The 17096-nt window shown below is 58.0% G+C and overlaps 1 protein-coding gene across 3 annotated transcripts; it reads left to right on the top strand.

Moving 5' to 3' along the window:
- Window positions 1-4658: 4658 nt before the first annotated feature.
- Window positions 4659-16357, top strand: SEMA3G (semaphorin 3G). Of its 3 annotated transcripts, XM_045493045.1 has the most exons (16): window positions 4659-4840; window positions 6626-6786; window positions 6887-6949; window positions 7211-7330; window positions 7605-7695; window positions 7820-7936; window positions 8169-8314; window positions 8515-8629; window positions 8723-8792; window positions 9096-9240; window positions 9513-9744; window positions 9855-9946; window positions 10617-10658; window positions 11632-11860; window positions 12126-12265; window positions 13594-16357. In XM_045493045.1, exons 1-16 carry the CDS (start codon window positions 4732-4734, stop codon window positions 14032-14034), a joined length of 2313 nt encoding a protein of 770 aa, XP_045349001.1. In that variant the 5' UTR covers window positions 4659-4731; the 3' UTR covers window positions 14035-16357. The 3 variants fall into 3 exon arrangements, with proteins under 3 accessions (XP_045349001.1, XP_045349002.1, XP_045349003.1); XM_045493046.1 differs by lacking the exon at window positions 7211-7330; XM_045493047.1 differs by lacking the exons at window positions 4659-4840; window positions 7605-7695 and having other exon boundaries at window positions 6647-6786.
- The last annotated feature ends 739 nt before the right edge of the window (window positions 16358-17096 follow it).

Below are 17096 nucleotides of genomic sequence, written 5' to 3'. Positions count from 1 at the left end.
TGGCAACACTGATTCCCTAGCACTGAGGGACACACCGTCTATTCTCTTTCCACTCACCCATTTGCCAGGTGAGGACCCCAGCACCCAGAGAGGCACAGGGACCTGTCAAGGTCATCCAGCGAGCCTGGCAGAGAGCAGAGAGCCTGGCTCCCAGGCCAGGGCTCTGTCTGATGAACCAGGTCCAGACGGGTATAATTTCCAGTTCTCCTGAGCCTCAGAGGCTCCAGCGACCCACTTTCCCTCCCTGACAGAATGGAAGTGTGAGACTTGGTGGCTCTCAGCTTAATGGGGGCCAGAGCTGCAGCCAGAACATTGAGTGGCTGCAAGTGGCACTGGCCTTGGAGCGGGGGCCACAAGGACATGGAGGTATCAGCATGATGCTTGCAGGAGCGACAGCTGCCATGGTGTGTAGGCTCCATCCAGAATGCCAGCAGCTGTCCTTGCTCCGCCCCACCGCTCCGAGGCCTCTCCACCTGTGCCCCAGCCTTAGCACTCCCCAGACAGGCCCAGCATTCCGGAGATGGTCTGGAATTCTGGGGATGCCTCCAGTGGAGACCAGAGCCACAGGAGCTGCCTGGTCCCTGGGGAGGCCTGAGGGGAGATCTGAGGGGCCCCTTCAGGCCCACCCTTGGGAGCAGGAGAACTCAAGGACCTACACGTGCACCTAGGAATGACAACATCCCAGGAGAGCAGGTGGGGCCACAGTGGGCCCACCTGCCAGTGCGCCATTCCACAGTTTAAGCACATACCTACTTTATGCCTGGCGTGGGCTGTATGCAACCCTCCAGAGGGAAGCCTCGTCCCTAATTTCATGAAATTTACCATAAACTTGGGAAGACAAAAGAGAGCAATGAGTGCAGTGAGGAGAGCAGTGTATGCTGGAATGGGGATTGTAGAGATGTGATGACCAGCGGTCCAGGAAGGCTTCCTGGAGGAAGTGCATTTCTGGTGGGACAATCACAGAAGAGATGAAGAGTCCTTTGTCCATGTCAAAGTTGAGATACCTCTGGGACAGGATGGTGGGGATGTCAAAGCGGGACTGGAGCTAAGTGAGAGGGCAGAAAGAGGACTATAAACTCAGGTGTCATCGGAGTAAGAAGGTAACAGAGACGCCCTGGTCCTGGATGAGGGCCCCGGGGAGAGAGTATAGAGAGAGGTGGCCCACAACTGGACACTGGACAACCCGCATAGGTTGTCCAAGAGAGGAGATGCGGCCAGGGGCATGGGAGAGACCCTGGGTGAGTGAGGGGCTCAGGGGGGAGGGATGGGGGCATTGAAAGCGGCTGGTGACCCTGAGGTTAGGGAACTAGAGGCTCCTAAGGCCTTGGCCACCTGAACATGAGGGTTTCATTGGAGCAATGGGATGGGAACCCAACTGGAGAGGATCAAAGGAGTGAGGCAAGGCAAAGGGGAGATGGTGAGCATGGACAGTACTGGTGAAGTCTTACAGGAAATGCACCAACGCTGCAGGGAGATGAGGAGTCCAGGGACGCTCATTGAAGGAGGTGGGGCAGGAAAAACAGGAAAAACCCAGTGAAGCTGGCAAAGGGTAATGCAAGACACAGAGGCAAGCCTACAGAAGGTGGGTGGCAACGTGTCTCTGGGGAGTTTTAAGGGTCTGCTTCTAAGTGCTGGGCCCCCTGGATCCAAACTGGACAAGGAGACAGGGGCTGGAATGGAGGCAACGAAGAAAGAACCGTGGCAGTGGGGTTACTGAGTGCAGGAAGGGGTGCCCAGGGGAAGACATGTTCTGAACGGAGACGCCGAAGGTTACCTCCCTATTGGTGGTGAGCTGGAGGATGGGTGGCTGATGTGGGGGCAGGGGGAGGTGGTTGTCTGTGAGGAGAACCGGGGGGAGAGGGGGGCACCCGGGGGATGTGGGATGCTGTTGGGATTGGGAAAGAAGAGAGAAACTCCAAGAGTTAAGCTTTCTGTGAACAAAACAGGAGGATGGCTGGACCAGCTATCAAGAGGTTACATGTGGGTAGGGGGGTGGCTGGCTGTGCCTTAAAGAGAGGTCCAGAGTCAGGGGGAGCCTGTGAGATTGTCCCAATGTCTCTTCTAGAATGAGGTTGGTTGGGGAGGAACCAGAGGCATCCATTCCTTCCAGGCATGCTCACCCCAGAATTCTAGCTGGGAGAGGCCGGGCTATGGCCCTCCACATACCTAACTGGTGGTGCCTGATGTGTGAGCACACACATCACACATGTATATGGCCACGGGCTCACAAGTTCCCATCAGCACGTGGCACTAAGCTCCCTACATGTATCACCTAATTTGACTGTTTTGCTGTATTCAGTCCTCTCCCTTTTTTCTGCACTGTGTGTCATCTTTTGCCTAGATAGTGCTTCCTCCATGAAGCCTCCCTTGATTTCTTGATCAGAATCAATTACCAGAGTCTCCTACTGCCCCTACCTTTTCATATTATGATTGTCTGGTTGCTGCCTGCTGCTCCAGGGTCTTTGGTTTCTGCTGAGTGGCCCCACTGCCAAAGCACAGGGCTTGACACAGTGGGCAGCTTTAGGACCTCCTGCAGTTCCCTATTTGTCCAGTAGGTGGCACAAGATGCTCGTGGCTGGGCCCATTGATCTGAGGTATCAAGGGTACCCTCGGAGTCTGTTTTCCAACTTACAGCCAGCAAGCATTGGCCTTCACAGAAGATCCTTACCCCCTTCCCTGACTGGGAAAATGAGGCCCAAAGAGGGAGAAGACCTGCCCGAGGCCATACAACAAGTTAACAGTAGACCTGGGGCTCCCAGCCCCCGCCACAGGCTGTTTTTCTGCAGTGTGGAGTGGCCTGCCCTGTGCATCCTGCTCCGATAGACCTGGGTCTCCCTGCAGCTGCAGCTGGGTGCCTAGCTAAACTGAGACCCCCAGGGTGAGCTGGCTGACTGAGGAGCTGTGGGCCTCCTGCCCACAGCTGGTGGCCACATGCTAGATGAGAGGCTACGTCCAACCCAATCTTCAGCCAGACGTTGGCCCCCAGCCCAGTTTTCAGGCTGAAACATCTCCCCAGGGAGATAGAGGCAGAGGGGCTCCAGCCTTCTGAGGGCTCATGACATAATCACCACCATGGCAGGCCCTGAACAAGCACACCTCACTCGTATAGAGCCTGTTACACCCAAGGTGGCTGCTCCCTGCCCACGGAAGGAGACTGAGGCCCAAAGAGGGAAAGGCTTTAGCCAAGTTTCTCCAAGGAGCCAGAGGCTGGGTGGGCTGACACTAGTCCCTGGCCTCCCTGAGAAATCGCTTGCCCAATGCCAGGAGGCATTGCATATGCCCTGGGAAGAGGCATATATGTATTATGGGGAGATGGAGACAGGGAGACAGGGTTCCAGGTCCCTGGGTCATTCTCATGCTGACTCTAGGAGCCAACCTGTTTCCCTTGCAGGGATGAGATGGGGGTGGGGGAGACAGGACCCCAGTACTCCAGGAGCCCCAGAAGATAAAGAGAGTCACAGGAAGGCCCAGGGCTGAGCGGAGTCTGTTCTCAGCCTGCTGTGTGGCCTGAGCCAGGTCCTTCCCTCTCTAATGCCCCCAAGTTTCCTGACCACTATCTAAGGGCTCAGGCTCGTCCACCTGGGAGACCTAATTTGCAGGAGTTTCTAGAATCCTTGGAGCTCCAACTCCAGCTGAAGTTTGAAATCTTAGTGCCTAGAGCCTCAGATCTGAGTAAAGGGCTCTGGGGTGGAGTACTGTGGGTGAGGGGGTGCAGAGACAGGAGCTGCTGTGGGATGGGGGGCATAGGGAGGTCCCCTTACTTACCCCTACTCAACCCCTCAGCCTTGTGTCTCCCTTGTCCGGCTTCTGTGGCTCTCCTGCCCTGAATCGGTGCTCAGGCTAGAGGGAGTAAGGGTGTGAGCACCCTACCTCCACCTTCACCCCGAAGGGATCGTGTGTGTGTAGGGTCTGAGTGCAGAGGGGAACTCTGGGAAGAACCCACCACTCACCTGGTGACATTCTGGGCCCTGGAGCTCTGGTGGGACTGGAGGGCTGAGGGACACAGCAATGGGAGAGTTCCCTAGCATGAAGTGGATCCTGTCCTCTGCCCCAGTGAGCTGGGATGGGGCCTGGAGACCAGACAGGGACAGGCCTGGGTGGAGGCTCATCTTTTGCCAACCCCAGATCTATGAAGTGTAGCCAGACTTCCAGCCCCCACCCAAAGCATGGAGTCCCTTGGACTGGAATGACCCTCCCAGGCAACTTGGGCCCTGCCAAGGGAGCTGGGGAGCCAGGCCAGTGCTTCAGGGGGCTGGACCTTCCTGGTATCAGGGATCTGGGCCTAGAGTCAGTTTGTCTTTGTCATGGAGACTGTCACAGGCAATGGAAGGACAGGGAACAAAGAAGAGCCCAGCTAGACCTCTAGCCAGCCCACCAACCTCTGATCTCTGACCCCTGACCTCCCTTCCAGGCTACCTCTGGAGACTTGGGTTTGTGAACATTTTGTATAAGCCGCCCACACCCCAGCTGGGAAAGAGTCTCCCAATGGGGAGCCTGCCAATCTGACACAGAGGCATTAACCAGGCCAGCCCGGGTGGAGAGAGAAGCAGCAGGTGGATGGCAGGGGCCCCTCCCCCATCTCCTTCCCTCCTCCTCCCGCCTCCCTGGCCCTACAGGGGGTGGAGCCGCTGCCTTATAAGTGTCAGGCCTGGCGGCAACGGAGCAAACTGCAACCAGCAGCGGACTGAGGGCGGGCTCTGCTGGGCAGCGTGGTGCCCTTGGTTCCCCAGCATGGCCCCCTCGGCCTGGGCCATCTGCTGCATGCTGGGGGGACTCCTGCTCCTCGGGGGCAGCCCCAGCCCTGGCCCCAGCGTGCCTCGCCTGCGGCTCTCCTACCGAGGTAGGGGCAGTGCGCGCCCTGTTCATGTGCGCGTTTGTGGGACCCTGGGACTCTGTGACATCCCCAGCTGGGGGGGCCCCAGCTAGCCCCGGGCAATCTCTTCTGCCAGCCGGAGGTCACTTCCACACAGCACAGACTGTGGGAAGGACTTCACGGAGATGGTTCTCCAGCTGAGTTGCTACCAGAGGCAGGAACTGGGGAGGAGGACCCGGGGCAGGGGCAGGTCCCAGGAGGGTGGAGGTGGGAGAGACAGAGACACAGGGAACAACCTGAGGGGGCTTCTGAGAAAAGGAGAGGGGCATGGAGACCCTGAGAGGCCTCCTTAGAGATGGGCAGGGAGAGATGGGGAGGGATGGAGAGGACAGGTCTGCAAGATCCTGAGGTGTGCACTCAGCCTGGGCTCCTTGCCCGGGGTGGGCAGTGAGAAGCAGGGCAGCAGCCTGTGGTGGGGGCCCTCACCCTATCTCCACAGCCTTGCCCCCTCTGCCTCTTGCAGCCCACTTCACAGTGCTGGCCTTTGTTCTTCCCTCTCTGTCCCAGAGGCTCTTCACAGCCCAGCAGTGATTTCAGCCTCCTCTCTCTGCCCATCCTGGCCAGGTGGGGGGCGGGGGGCGGTCCTCAGCAGATCTAACCTGATATGCTGTGCTGTAGCTGGCACAGTCTGTGGAGAGGGTCCCCAGGAAAGGTCCCTGAGACATAGACTCTCCATGATTCTTCTTCTTGGGGAAACCAGAGGGGTGACCACCTTCCCCTGGGCACCCCAATCCAAGTGGAGAGACCCAGGCCTGCTCTGGGGACTGAGGGGGGAGACGTGGCTCCACTCTGGAGAGTGTAGCTGGGTCTGGGGGCAGAAGGTGGTCTTGCCCTGGGAGCTATGGTTTGGGGGGGAAAGTAAAAAAAATAAAGCCCAAATAGGGCAAATCCCCTCTAAAGTACTGTCAGTCATGGAAGACTTCCTGGAAGAGGCTGTTGATGAGTTTGGGGGTGGAGTGGGTGCTGGGCTTGCCACCTTGGATGGGTATCCTCTGAGCAGGCACAGGATAGCCAGCCTTCCCAAGGGTAGCCAATGCTCATTCCCACCATATCCTTCTGCCTGCCCGCTTGACCACCTGTTACCTCCACCTCCCTAGCCAACCCCCAAGGACCTATTTCATGATCCTTGGCTCTTGGGACCAGCATCCCCAGCCAGCCACCCCCAACCCTCTGCGTCTGGGAAGGCAGTATCTATGGAGGAGAAAGTCTTCCTTCATCACATCCCTGGATCAGAGCCTTGAGCTCTGCCTGGCCATACCTGACCTTTCCCATACCCAGGCCTTTGCCAGGTGTTCTCTCTGCTGGGAATGCTCTCCCCTGTCTGTCCGCTTGTCCCACTGAGTCAGCCTTGCACACTGCTCAGACTAACCCACCCTTCCTCCAGGCTCTTCCAGCACTTTGCTCAGCTTGCTACCGTAAGTTCTGACAGCGGGGCCAGCAGGGTCATCTTCCTTGGGGACTGGGTAGGGCACAGATGGGCCTGTGGGAAGGATATGTTAACTGAAGGATTAAGGGACCAAGGAATGGAGTGGTAGGAAGCAGGGCTCAGGGCCCCCCTGTCCCACCCACCCCCAGAAGGCAATTCTCAGAAGCCCTCCAGTGGGCCTATGGATGGAAACATTTTCCAGATGTGAGTGGGGGGTGGGGGGGTGGTGAAGGGCGGTGAATGCACAGCTGGGACCTTCTACCTCCACACCTTAGCTGGAGAAGTGGGCTGAGCAGTAGGCACTGACTACCCTTGCTCCCTCCTAGATCTCCTGTCTGCCAACCGTTCTGCTGTCTTTCTGGGTCCCCGGGGCTCCCTGGACCTTCGGGCCATGTACCTGGATGAGTACCGGGACCGCCTTTTTCTGGGGGGCCGTGATGCCATCTACTCTCTGCGGCTGGATCAGTCATGGCCGGATCCCCGAGAGGTGAGCTGGACTGACAGAGGGGAGGGTCTGTCTGAGAGCTAGGAGGCCAGATGGTGAAACTGAGGCTGTGAGGTCAGGAGTCAATTAGGCTGTGTTTCAGGTCCTGTGGCCACCACAGCCAGGACAGAAGGAGGAGTGTGTTCACAAGGGAAGAGATCCTTTGGTGAGTGCTGTCAGAAGTGACTGACCCCCAGCCCTGACCAACACCCAGGTCTTGACCCCCAGGATAGCCTGTAGCCACTCTCCCAAGTGCTTACACTAGGGGCATTTGGAGCAGATCCTGAGGGCTCTTGAAGGTCTGTGAAGAATGTCATCCCCACCCTAGATCTCCAGAGCTGATCAGCCAGGCAGGGCTGAGCCTTGGGGCCCAAGGAGATGGTAAACACCCCTTCATCCCCTCCACCCCGCCCCTTCTCCCTGCTAGGTGGAGTGCGCCAATTTTGTGAGGGTCCTACAGCCCCACAACCGGACCCACCTGCTGGCATGTGGCACTGGGGCCTTCCAGCCCACCTGTGCCCTCATCACGGTTGGGCATCGTGGGGAGGTGAGCCTGGGGCAGGCCCCACAAGGGACTGGGAAGCAGTGACATTTCCTCCCTGCTGTCTGAACGCTCCTCATTGAGCCTGGCTTGGGGCAGAGGGGTCAGGGGCCTGAAAGGCATCTTTGTGCCAGGCTGACCCCTTTGGCGAGGCCCTGAATGAGGGCGCCTTCTGCCCACCCCCACTCTCATCACTGCACGCGATGGCCACTACCCGGGCGGGGGGCTGGTGTTGCTTTCCTAGGTGACACCCTTCCCTCCCTTCCTCCCTCTCGGGCAGCACGTGCTCCACCTGGAGCCCAGCAGTGTGCAAAGTGGGCGGGGGCGGTGTCCACATGAGCCCAGCAGTCCCTTCGCCAGCACCTTTGTAGGTGGGTGATGCCCAGGCCCGGGCGGGCACAAGGAGGGGGGGAGCCTGCCGATGTCCTTGGGAAGCAATGGGGCCAGCTATGGGGCCTGGCCCTCCTCCCTTGATTCTGCCCCACCCTCACCCAGGTGGGGAGCTGTACACGGGCCTCACGGCTGACTTCCTGGGGCGCGAGGCCATGATCTTCCGGACTGGGGGTCCCCGACCAGCTTTACGTTCTGACTCTGACCAGAACCTCCTTCACGGTGAGCCCAGGGTCTGCCCAGGGCAGGGCTGGCTGGGATCTGCCCCTGGCACCAGCAGGGAGGTAGGAGAGCTGGCACTGGAGTGGGGATGGCCCAACCCTACTCTACTCCCTGGGACCCCAGCCTCCCGTGGGGTCCCTGTGCCTCTTGCCCTCCATGCTGGGTTCAGCAGCCTCCCCATCCTCCCCCGTGAGGCGCCCCCCCCAACCAGCTGCACCCTGTTACCTCCCAGACCCCCGGTTTGTGATGGCCGCCCGGATTGCCGACAACTCTGACCAGGATGATGACAAGGTGTACTTCTTCTTCTCGGAAACTGTGCCCTCGCCCGATGGTGGCCCAGGCCGTGTCACGGTCAGCCGTGTGGGCCGTGTCTGTGTGGTGAGAGCTGTGAAGAGGCGGTGAGGTTCAGATCCTCACCGCACCCCCTTCCTACGCCCATCCCCACCAGCGGCAGAGGGAAACTGAGGCAAGGGTGTGAAGCCAACATCCAAGCCTCTGCCTGCAAGGGTGAGGGTGGAGGAACAGGAGGGGGCCCCACCCCCTGGGGCTCAGGGCTGATTCTGGCCTTCCACCCCCAGAATGACGCCGGTGGCCAGCGAGTGCTGGTGAACAAATGGAGCACCTTTCTCAAGGCCAGGCTGGTGTGCTCAGTGCCTGGCCCTGGTGGTGCCGAGACGCACTTTGACCAGCTGGGTGAGGGCATGGCCAGAGGCAGGCCTGGGTGTGGGTGCGGAGGGCTCAGAGTCAGTGAGCGGGGGGCATTGACTGTGGCCCTCTGTCTCCCAGAGGATGTGTTCCTGCTGTGGCCCAGCGCAGGGAAGACCCTTGAGGTGTACGCCCTGTTCAGCACAGTCAGGTGGGCGCATGGGCCTCCCCTCACACCCCCACCCCTGGTTCCAGTCTCTGTACTCCTAGCGTCCTCTGCTGAGCCTCTGCTTGCGTGTCCCAACTTTACCGTAGGTCCCTGTCTCTGTCTCCGACTCAATAACTCTGAGGCTCTGTGTCTATCTCCCTCTCTTTGTCTCTGCCTGGGTGTCCTCATTTTTCAGTCTCTGTTGACTTCAGGCACCATCATCCTCTGTCCTGTCCATGGATAGGTTGCCCCCTCCCCACCTGTGACAGCCACCCTGGCCTGACTGTCCTTGTCCGCCCTTGGCAGTGCTGTGTTCCAGGGCTTTGCCGTCTGTGTGTACCACATGGAGGATATCTGGGAGGTCTTCAGGGGACCCTTTGCCCACCAAGATGGTCCCCAGCACCAGTGGGGACCCTATGGGGGCAAGGTGCCCTTCCCTCGCCCTGGAGTGGTGAGTATCTGCCTGGAAGCCAGGCCAGGGAAGAGGGCTGAGCCGATACCAGAGGGACTGTACCTTGGGATGACCTTGTGGTTGAGCTGGGACTCCAGGGGAGCCAGGTGGGGTAAGGAGGGGAGCAGAGCCCTGCCACATTAAGGAGTCTCTGCTATAGCAAGAGCAGTCCCCCCAAGGTGGGCATGCCCGGCAGTGGGGCCTGGAAACAGGCTGGGGTGGGGGATGTGCGGCCCCAGGATGTTTCAGGTGCCCTTTGCTGCCGCTCACAGTGCCCCAGCAAGATGACAGCACAGCCAGGACGACCCTTTGGCAGCACCAAGAACTACCCAGATGAGGTGCTGCAGTTTGCCCGAGCCCACCCACTTATGTTCTGGCCCGTGCGGCCACAGCAGGGCCGCCCTGTCCTTGTCAAAACGCACCTGGCCCAGCAGTTGCGCCAGATCGTGGTGGACCGCGTGGAGGCAGAGGACGGGACTTACGATGTCATCTTCCTGGGGACTGGTGGGTGGGCTGAGTGGGGTGGATGGGCTGGGGAGGTGTGCCTCTGGTTGGGGGGTGGGGCAGGCCACTCCTTCTTCTCCCACTGATCCCTCCCTCCTGCCCTGCCCCAGACTCAGGCTCCGTGCTCAAGGTAATCGCTCTCCAGGGTGGGGCCTCCACTGAGTCTGAGGAGGTGGTTTTGGAGGAACTCCAGGTGTTTAAGGTGAGTGGGGTCTTGGGAAAGGGGGAACTGATGGGCGGGGTCCCCTCCAGCTCCACTGCTGGGTCTAGGCCTGGCCACGGGGACAGAGGAGCAAAATACAAGGAGATAGGCCTGTCTTTACTGAACCTGCAGCCAGTGGGAAGTGCAAGTGAGACACTGGCTGCCGCAGGGCCTTGCTCATGTGTTTATCTGGCTGTGGGGCCCAGAGAAAAGTTGGAGGGCCCAGGGAGGGGCGTCCAAGGTGATCACCCCTTGACAAAGCCCTGCCAGGCTCAAGCAACAGTGAGGGGGTGGCTGAGACCCCAAGTCCCCACGGGGTTCTGTTGGCCCCCCAACTACAGAGCGAGGCAGGGCATCACGTGCATCTGGGGGACTGCTGTGCTCCCAACATGGGATGGGTGATGTGGGACAGCTGCCTCATTGCTGGAGAGCAGGGCTGTGGGAGGGGACACTGGAGCTTTGTGCTCCTTGGAGGCCAGCCAGGGTGAGGGGACCTTTCTAATAACCCGACGTCTGGGAAAGACTGTCTGGCCTTAGTTGCCAGGGAGCGCACTGACCCAGGCTGGGAGATAGGTGGCTCCCATGCAGGGGCTGGAGGAGGCCGAAAGCAGGGATGCAGGGGAGGTCTGGCCCCAACCCACCCATTCCTGAGACCCTGCTCCTTCCCCAGGTGCCGACACCCATCACTGAGATGGAGATCTCTGTCAAAAGGGTAAGAGCAGCCGCCATCCCTCCCTCCTTCTCCCTCTAACCCCTCACCTGAAGCTCTGAGCAAGGCCGCTTTCCGGAAGGTGCTGCAACAGGCCCTGGGGATGCCTGATTAGGCATTGCAACGAGGCTTGAGGGTCCGGCGGGGAGCTGAGATCCCACGCATGAAACCAGTGGGCAGTGGGAATCCTGAGTAAGTGAGACTGTGTTCAGATAAGGGGAGAGCCACAAAGGCCAGTCCCTCTGGGGAGACAGAAATATGCTTGGAAACAAAATCCGGAATTTTTTTATTGAAAAAAATTTTTTTAATGTTTATTCTTTTTTTTTTTTTTTTTTTTTTGAGAGAGAGAGAGAGAGAGACTGAGCATGGGTCAGGGAGAGGCAGAGAGAGAAGGAGACACAGAATCCAAAGCAGCTCCAGGCTGTCAGCACAGAGCCTGATGCGGGGCTCGAATACACAGACCTTGAGATCATGACCTGAGCCGAAGTTGGCCACTCAACTTACTGAGCCACCCAGGCACTCCCATAATTTAAATCAAATAGGGGAGAGCCACTTTTTAGAAGCCTGCTATGTCCTTTTGCAAGTGGCAAAATCTCCTCAAGTTATTCTGCCCCAGTTTATCTTTGGGTAAATCCCAACTTTTGTATTAGGATTGCTTGAGGCAGAGTGCACCTCTAAGGTCAGAGGCAAGTCAGGATAAAGGTTATTGAAGTTGAGGGCAAAAGTCAGCAGCAGGAAGGGCCTGGAGAAACCCCTTAGAGAAGAGCCCCCCAGGTCTGCCCCGTGCCTTCCTTCCGTGTCCTAGAACAGGATCTGGTGCATATCAGGTGGGTGATCAACATTTTTGGTTTCTGGGGATACATCCAAGAGGTTCTGGAAGACTGCCTGAAAATGGTGGGGGTCTCAGGAAGCCCAAGAGGGCCAAGAGCCTAGGTGGGGCCCAGGCTCATCTTGGCTCTGCTTGTGTCCCCCCCAGCAAATGCTGTACGTGGGCTCGAGGCTGGGCGTGGCTCGGCTGCAGCTGCACCACTGTGAAACCTATGGCAGTGCCTGTGCTGAGTGCTGCCTGGCCCGGGACCCATACTGTGCCTGGGACGGTGCCTCCTGTACCCGCTACCGGCCTGGCACCAGCAAGCGCCGGTTCCGCAGGCAGGACATCCGGCATGGCAACCCTGCCCTGCAGTGCCTGGGGGAGAGCCAGGAAGGTGAGTGATGGCAGGCATGGGGGCCCCTCCTCACCCCTCTGGCCCGGGCTCAACCCCTGCAAAGTGTGGTCTCAGGCTGGTCCTGTTTTAACACCCAGCCCTCAGTTTTCCTACATGTGCAGCTGCTGTCAGTATACTGGGGAAGGAAGGGTCTTTGGACAGAATGAATGGCTTGGGGATTGATGGACACTTAGGTCCTTGTCACACTGGTGGGGGCCCTGGGGGCCCACAGTACTGAGCCGAGCCCCCCTCCACCTCCCTCCAGACGAGGCTACAGGCCCCGTGGCGGCCACCACAGTCTACGGCACAGAGCACAACAGCACCTTCCTGGAGTGCCTGCCCAAGTCTTCCCAGGCTGCTGTGCACTGGTTCTTGCAGAGGCCAGGGGGTCAGGGACCCGACCAGGTGAGCAAAGACCTTGCCTCCAACCTGCACATGTCCTGATCTCACATCCCTCCCTGATCCCAAGTCCTGATCTCTAGGAAGGGGCTCTAGGGGGAACCTGCCAAGGTCAACTGAAGAAAAGTGTGCATTAAGTGCTTGCAGTGCCTGGAAGGAGGTACCCCTCTTCCTGCCTCCAGGAATGCCCAGGCCAGACGTGGCTGCAACCCTTCCTGTGACAGAGAGCCCACTAACACCCAGGCACTGAACTGAGCTCTGGGAGGTGGGTAGTAGAGATGGAAGAGAGTCTGGTCTAGTCAAGAAGCCCCCCGGGCTCACACATATGGCTCATCTTTGCAGGCCTCTCTTTCCCATGGGTTCTTGGTTCTCCTCTGCCCCAGGGTGGTGCCTAAACCACTGAAACTTGCACGCACACACACACACCCCTACACACATACCCACTGCCTAGCCCCACACTTCCTCCCTGGAGTCCAGCTGTCTGCCCAGGCCCTCTCCTCCCCCATCGGGAAAAGTCAACCCCAGAAATGGCTTCAGTCTGGGGCCTGATGAGGGCGTGGGTGGGGCAGGGTGAGGAACCATTCTCCAGCCTCTCTCAGGGGCAGAGAAGGGGAGGGAGTGCCTTGATTACAGGAGGGGCTCTCCTTCCAGCTTGGGAACTGGGGGAGGCCAGCTTTGGGCCAGCTGTTGGGCTAGGCACGAGGAGCACAACCCCAGGGGGCCAGGCACAGGGAACAACAAGATGGTTACACAATACTTACCGCCCAAGCAGTCCCGCCTCAACTTACAGATGTGCAGACATCCAGGTGGGATCAGAGCAGCGCTCCTGCCTCCTGCACTGTGATGGGCATTCAGCCCACCCCTGGTTGGGGGACTGAACAGTGCAGACAAGGACAGGGAAGAGAGAGAGAGAGAGAGAGAGAGAGAGAGAGAGAGAGAAAGGAAAGTGGAGAGGACTTCTAGTCCTAGGGCTATGGGTATAGCCCTCCCTGAATAAAAACCCATAAATACCCCTCTGCCCACTCTATCCCTAGGGGCCATGTGGCAGGGCTCCCTAAGGCCAAGGTAGGTGCCACAGAGCTCTGACTAGGGGAGAAACCAGTCAGTGAAATCTTTGAAAAGCCTCCTTTGCAGGCCCTGTCCTGGGTTATAGGAAGGTGAGACCCTGCCTGCAATTGGCTCACAGTGCTGAGCCAGCCTGGGAAGGAGAGATGGGGAGGGGAAATGCTTAAGCACCAGGTCCTGAAATGCGAAGTTGGAAAAGCAGGGAGAGTAACTGATGTTGTGTGTGCCCTACTCCATGTCCCCCTCATCCCCTCCCCCACCCCCCACAGGTAAAGACAGATGAGAGAGTCCTGCAAACAGAGCAGGGGCTGCTGTTCCGCAGACTCAGCCACCTGGATGCGGGCATCTACACCTGCAAGACACTGGAGCACGGCTTCTCCCAGACTGTGGTCCGCCTGGCTCTGGAGGTGATTGTGGCCACACAGCTCAACGGCCTGTTTCCTCGGGATCCAAGGCCAGAGGAGACCCCAGGCTGGGGAGGCCTGGCCTCCACCCCCTCCAAGGCCTGGTATAAGGACATCCTGCAGCTCATCGGCTTCGCCAACCTGCCCCGGGTGGACGAGTACTGTGAGCGCGTGTGGTGCCCTTCCAGGAGCCAGGGCAAACAGGCCAAGGGCAAGAGCTGGGCAGGGCTGGAGCTGGGCAAGAAGGTGAAGAGCCGGGGGCAGACCGAGCGCAATCGGACGCCCCGGGAGGTGGAGGCCACATAGAAGAGGGTGGAGGAGAGGGTGGTCGGGATGGACCAGGTGGCCCAGCAACCCCCAGAGTCTCCCACCCACCCAGCTAGGGCTAAGGGGAGGGGGGCAGCATGCCTGACTGCCTCTTAGAGGCGGGAGTCTCTGCCCCCCATACTTCTACCAGGCTGCTCACAGGAAAAGCTGGGGCTTGATGGAGGGCCCTGTGTCAAAGGCCTGTTCCTGCCCCTCTGTGCTCTCAGTCCTAGGCTGGAGCCAGCACCCTCTGTCTGCTGCCAACCCCAGTGGGCCTGCTGTTTGTTTTCAGACATGGTCCCCAGAGCACATTTCCGGCTGTGCCCGGAGGTGAGAGGCCTGGGTGGTTCTTTCCCAGCCAGCAGAACAATGGCCATTCTGAATGACCCTTGGAGTGGGTGTTTGGGTGCGTCTGAGGAGGTGTCTGGGCAAGGGGCCCTTAGGCAGCCAGAGGAGGATGGAAGTTGCCTCTATGCTAGCACCCATTAAGAGGACCTACTGTGAGTTGGGGCAGGGAAGGGGAGGGGCAGAGAAGGTGGAACAGCAAGCCCCTCCCCCCACTTGGGGTGGCTCCCTGCCACTGCCCACCACTTCTTCTCCATGACAGAGTCATAGAAGCATTGACAGCCAGAGCTCCCTGGGCCCCTGGTCTGAGTCTCGGGCACTACTTCATAAACCAAGCAGTGTCTCTACAGCTTGACTTCTCTTCCCCAGACCCCAAGCTGCCAGGCCAGATTTCCTGGGATGCCCAGACCTCTGATGGGAGTCCCCCTCCCCACCATCAGGGGCTGCAAGCTGATGAAGGGAGAGGGTAGGTTCCAGGAGGATTCTAGGTTCTGTGGACTAGAGATGGGGAGAGGGGAGCAGGGGAAGTATGGGGCAGAAGGGGGGGCTGTCTCTCACTGGGTGGTACAAGAATGCTCACAGCTGGGGAGGGAGGGAATGTGGCAGCTCCCCGAGTAAGCTACAGCTGGTGGGCAGGCACAGGCCTAGGGCTTTGCCAGGGCCACAGAGGGTTGAGACACTTCTGAGGTGGGGAGAGGGTGAGACCCCCCAGGATGGGCTATGGGACCCCAGGCAGGCATTCTCAAGAACCCAGGATAGCATCAATTAGCTCAGGAGCCACAGGGGAAACCAGACGTTTCCCCTCTGGGATCGTTGGTTTCTGTTAAATAATGGTTGGTTATAAATGGTTTCATTTATGAAGATTTTCTCTCTTAAGGGAAGAAAATAGAAGGAAAAAAAGCTGCTAAATCCTGCTTGTTCTTGGAGGTGAGACTCAGGTGGCCACGATGCATTTTGTCTGGGTGTGTAGGGAGGTGTTTTTGCCAACAGCAGGGATGTGTTTCTTGGGCTGGGGAGCACAGAGGGGGAGGAGAAGGAGGACTAAATGAAAAGTCATTCCCAGACTGCATATGAGCAAGTTAATGACGCACAAAACTGACAGGAGGGGACAAGAGCATCAGGTTTGAGATTCCCTCCATGAGAAAAACTAAGATGAAGAAAGGAGGGGGAAAAAACAGATAAAAAAGCAGGACAGGGTTTCCTGCTCCACTGAACTCAAATCCAGACTGTACATCTACCTTGGATTTTACCTGAGTCACCCCACCATGCCCAGAGAACTGGGATCCAAAATAGGCCCCCTTTCCTCTTTGACTTCACAGTAAGTTAACCAGAGGCATGGAGATTAACCTTGGGAAGCCTCAGGTTTGGGGTTGCTGTGGCTGGGAAGTCAGCAGGTAAAAGCAAAGGAGAGGACTGTGGGGGTACGGGGCTGGAGAAGGGCATGGAGGGGGAAGTAGAGGCCATGGAAGAGGGAGAGAAAAGAGCACAGAGCCCTGGGAATGGGTGTATACAGCTGCAGCCCCTCTATCCTAGCAAAGTCAGGAAGAAATGACCAGCCAGGCTCTCAGTGGCCTCTAGGTTGGACCCAGGCATGGCTGGCTCCAGGCAGGGTTCTCTGGGGAAGTTACTCTAGATAATGGAGGAGGAGCTCAAAATCCTGAACAACGAACATCTGCACTTAGAAAATTATGGACAGTTTCTGCCAACTCCCCACATCTCCCACCCCCATGGTACTGTGTGTTATTGACTCCTGGAAATGCTTCTATGTGTGAATTCTATTTTTATATTGGTATGTTGAGATCAGCCTTGTGGTTTTGTCTTCAGAGCACACTTCTTGTAATTACTATTGTTACTTTTATTGTCATGACTGCCTCTGTGCTTTGATGAGGATATGAGGTAGTCTACCGCACAGACCTATAAGGAAAGCGATGGAGTTAATATTTACATCACATAATTATATCATTATTGTATCTCTGTATTTTTCTGTTCTAAATTGATGGATGCCATCTGTGTGAGCTGGAAATGAAGAACCTTTCCATCCACTCCAGGATGGCCACCCTCGGAGATATGTTCTAGGAGGGAGGGAGATGGGCATGAGGGGAAGGAAGGAGTCAAAGAGCTTTGTCTAGGAAACTGAGATTGCTTATTAAGTTAGGAAACTCCTGCCCCTCAGGCTTCTGAGACTGACCTTCTTGGGCTTCAGGAAGACCTTGAGTCAGAAAAAAGTGCTGGCAAAGGGCAGCTGGGCACGTAGGCAGCCCTGCTCCTTTTCCACAGTAACACTTGACATTCGTGACAGCAATACTTGGCCTGGTGCCTGTCTTCCTCGCAAGCCACATACCAACATATATTAAGGCCCCTGTGCTCTTGCCTGGGGTGCTAGGCTGTGCTGTGGGGGCTGCAGCTTCTGAGGAGGACAGGAGGTCTGGTTGAGCTGCCTCCGAGGCCGCCACTGACCACAGCTCTCACTCCCCCAGCAATGCCATGCCCCTGCACGAAGAACAGAGCCCGCTGGTGCTGGAGGGAGATGGGAAAAGGCAGGGAAGGTTTGAAGATGGGAGGGACATCACCTCACCTTGCCAGGGAGACGAACCCCTTTTTTGCCTGGGCCCCTCAATCCATACTATAGAGTAGAGAGGCTTAACAAGTCAGTCACCAGACCCCTCTTGCAGCGCTGGAGCAGGGCCCCTCCTTTTGTCCCCTGGGCCTGACAGAAT

Source organism: Leopardus geoffroyi, chromosome A2 (genome assembly GCF_018350155.1).
Source record: "Leopardus geoffroyi isolate Oge1 chromosome A2, O.geoffroyi_Oge1_pat1.0, whole genome shotgun sequence".
Taxonomy (NCBI): domain Eukaryota; kingdom Metazoa; phylum Chordata; class Mammalia; order Carnivora; family Felidae; genus Leopardus; species Leopardus geoffroyi.
The sequence above is the reverse complement of the archived record's forward strand: the minus strand, read 5'-3'. Positions and strand labels throughout refer to the sequence as shown.

What these genes read in the sequence shown, in the direction of transcription:
- SEMA3G (XM_045493045.1), top strand. Translation starts at nt 4,732, where the DNA reads ATGGCCCCCTCGGCCTGGGCCATCTGCTGCATGCTGGGGGGACTCCTG. An exon ending in GTGTGGGCCGTGTCTGTGTG is followed by an intron (nt 8,315 to 8,514) that starts GTGAGAGCTGTG and finishes TTCCACCCCCAG; the next exon opens with AATGACGCCGGTGGCCAGCG. An exon ending in GGGGTCAGGGACCCGACCAG is followed by an intron (nt 12,266 to 13,593) that starts GTGAGCAAAGAC and finishes CACCCCCCACAG; the next exon opens with GTAAAGACAGATGAGAGAGT.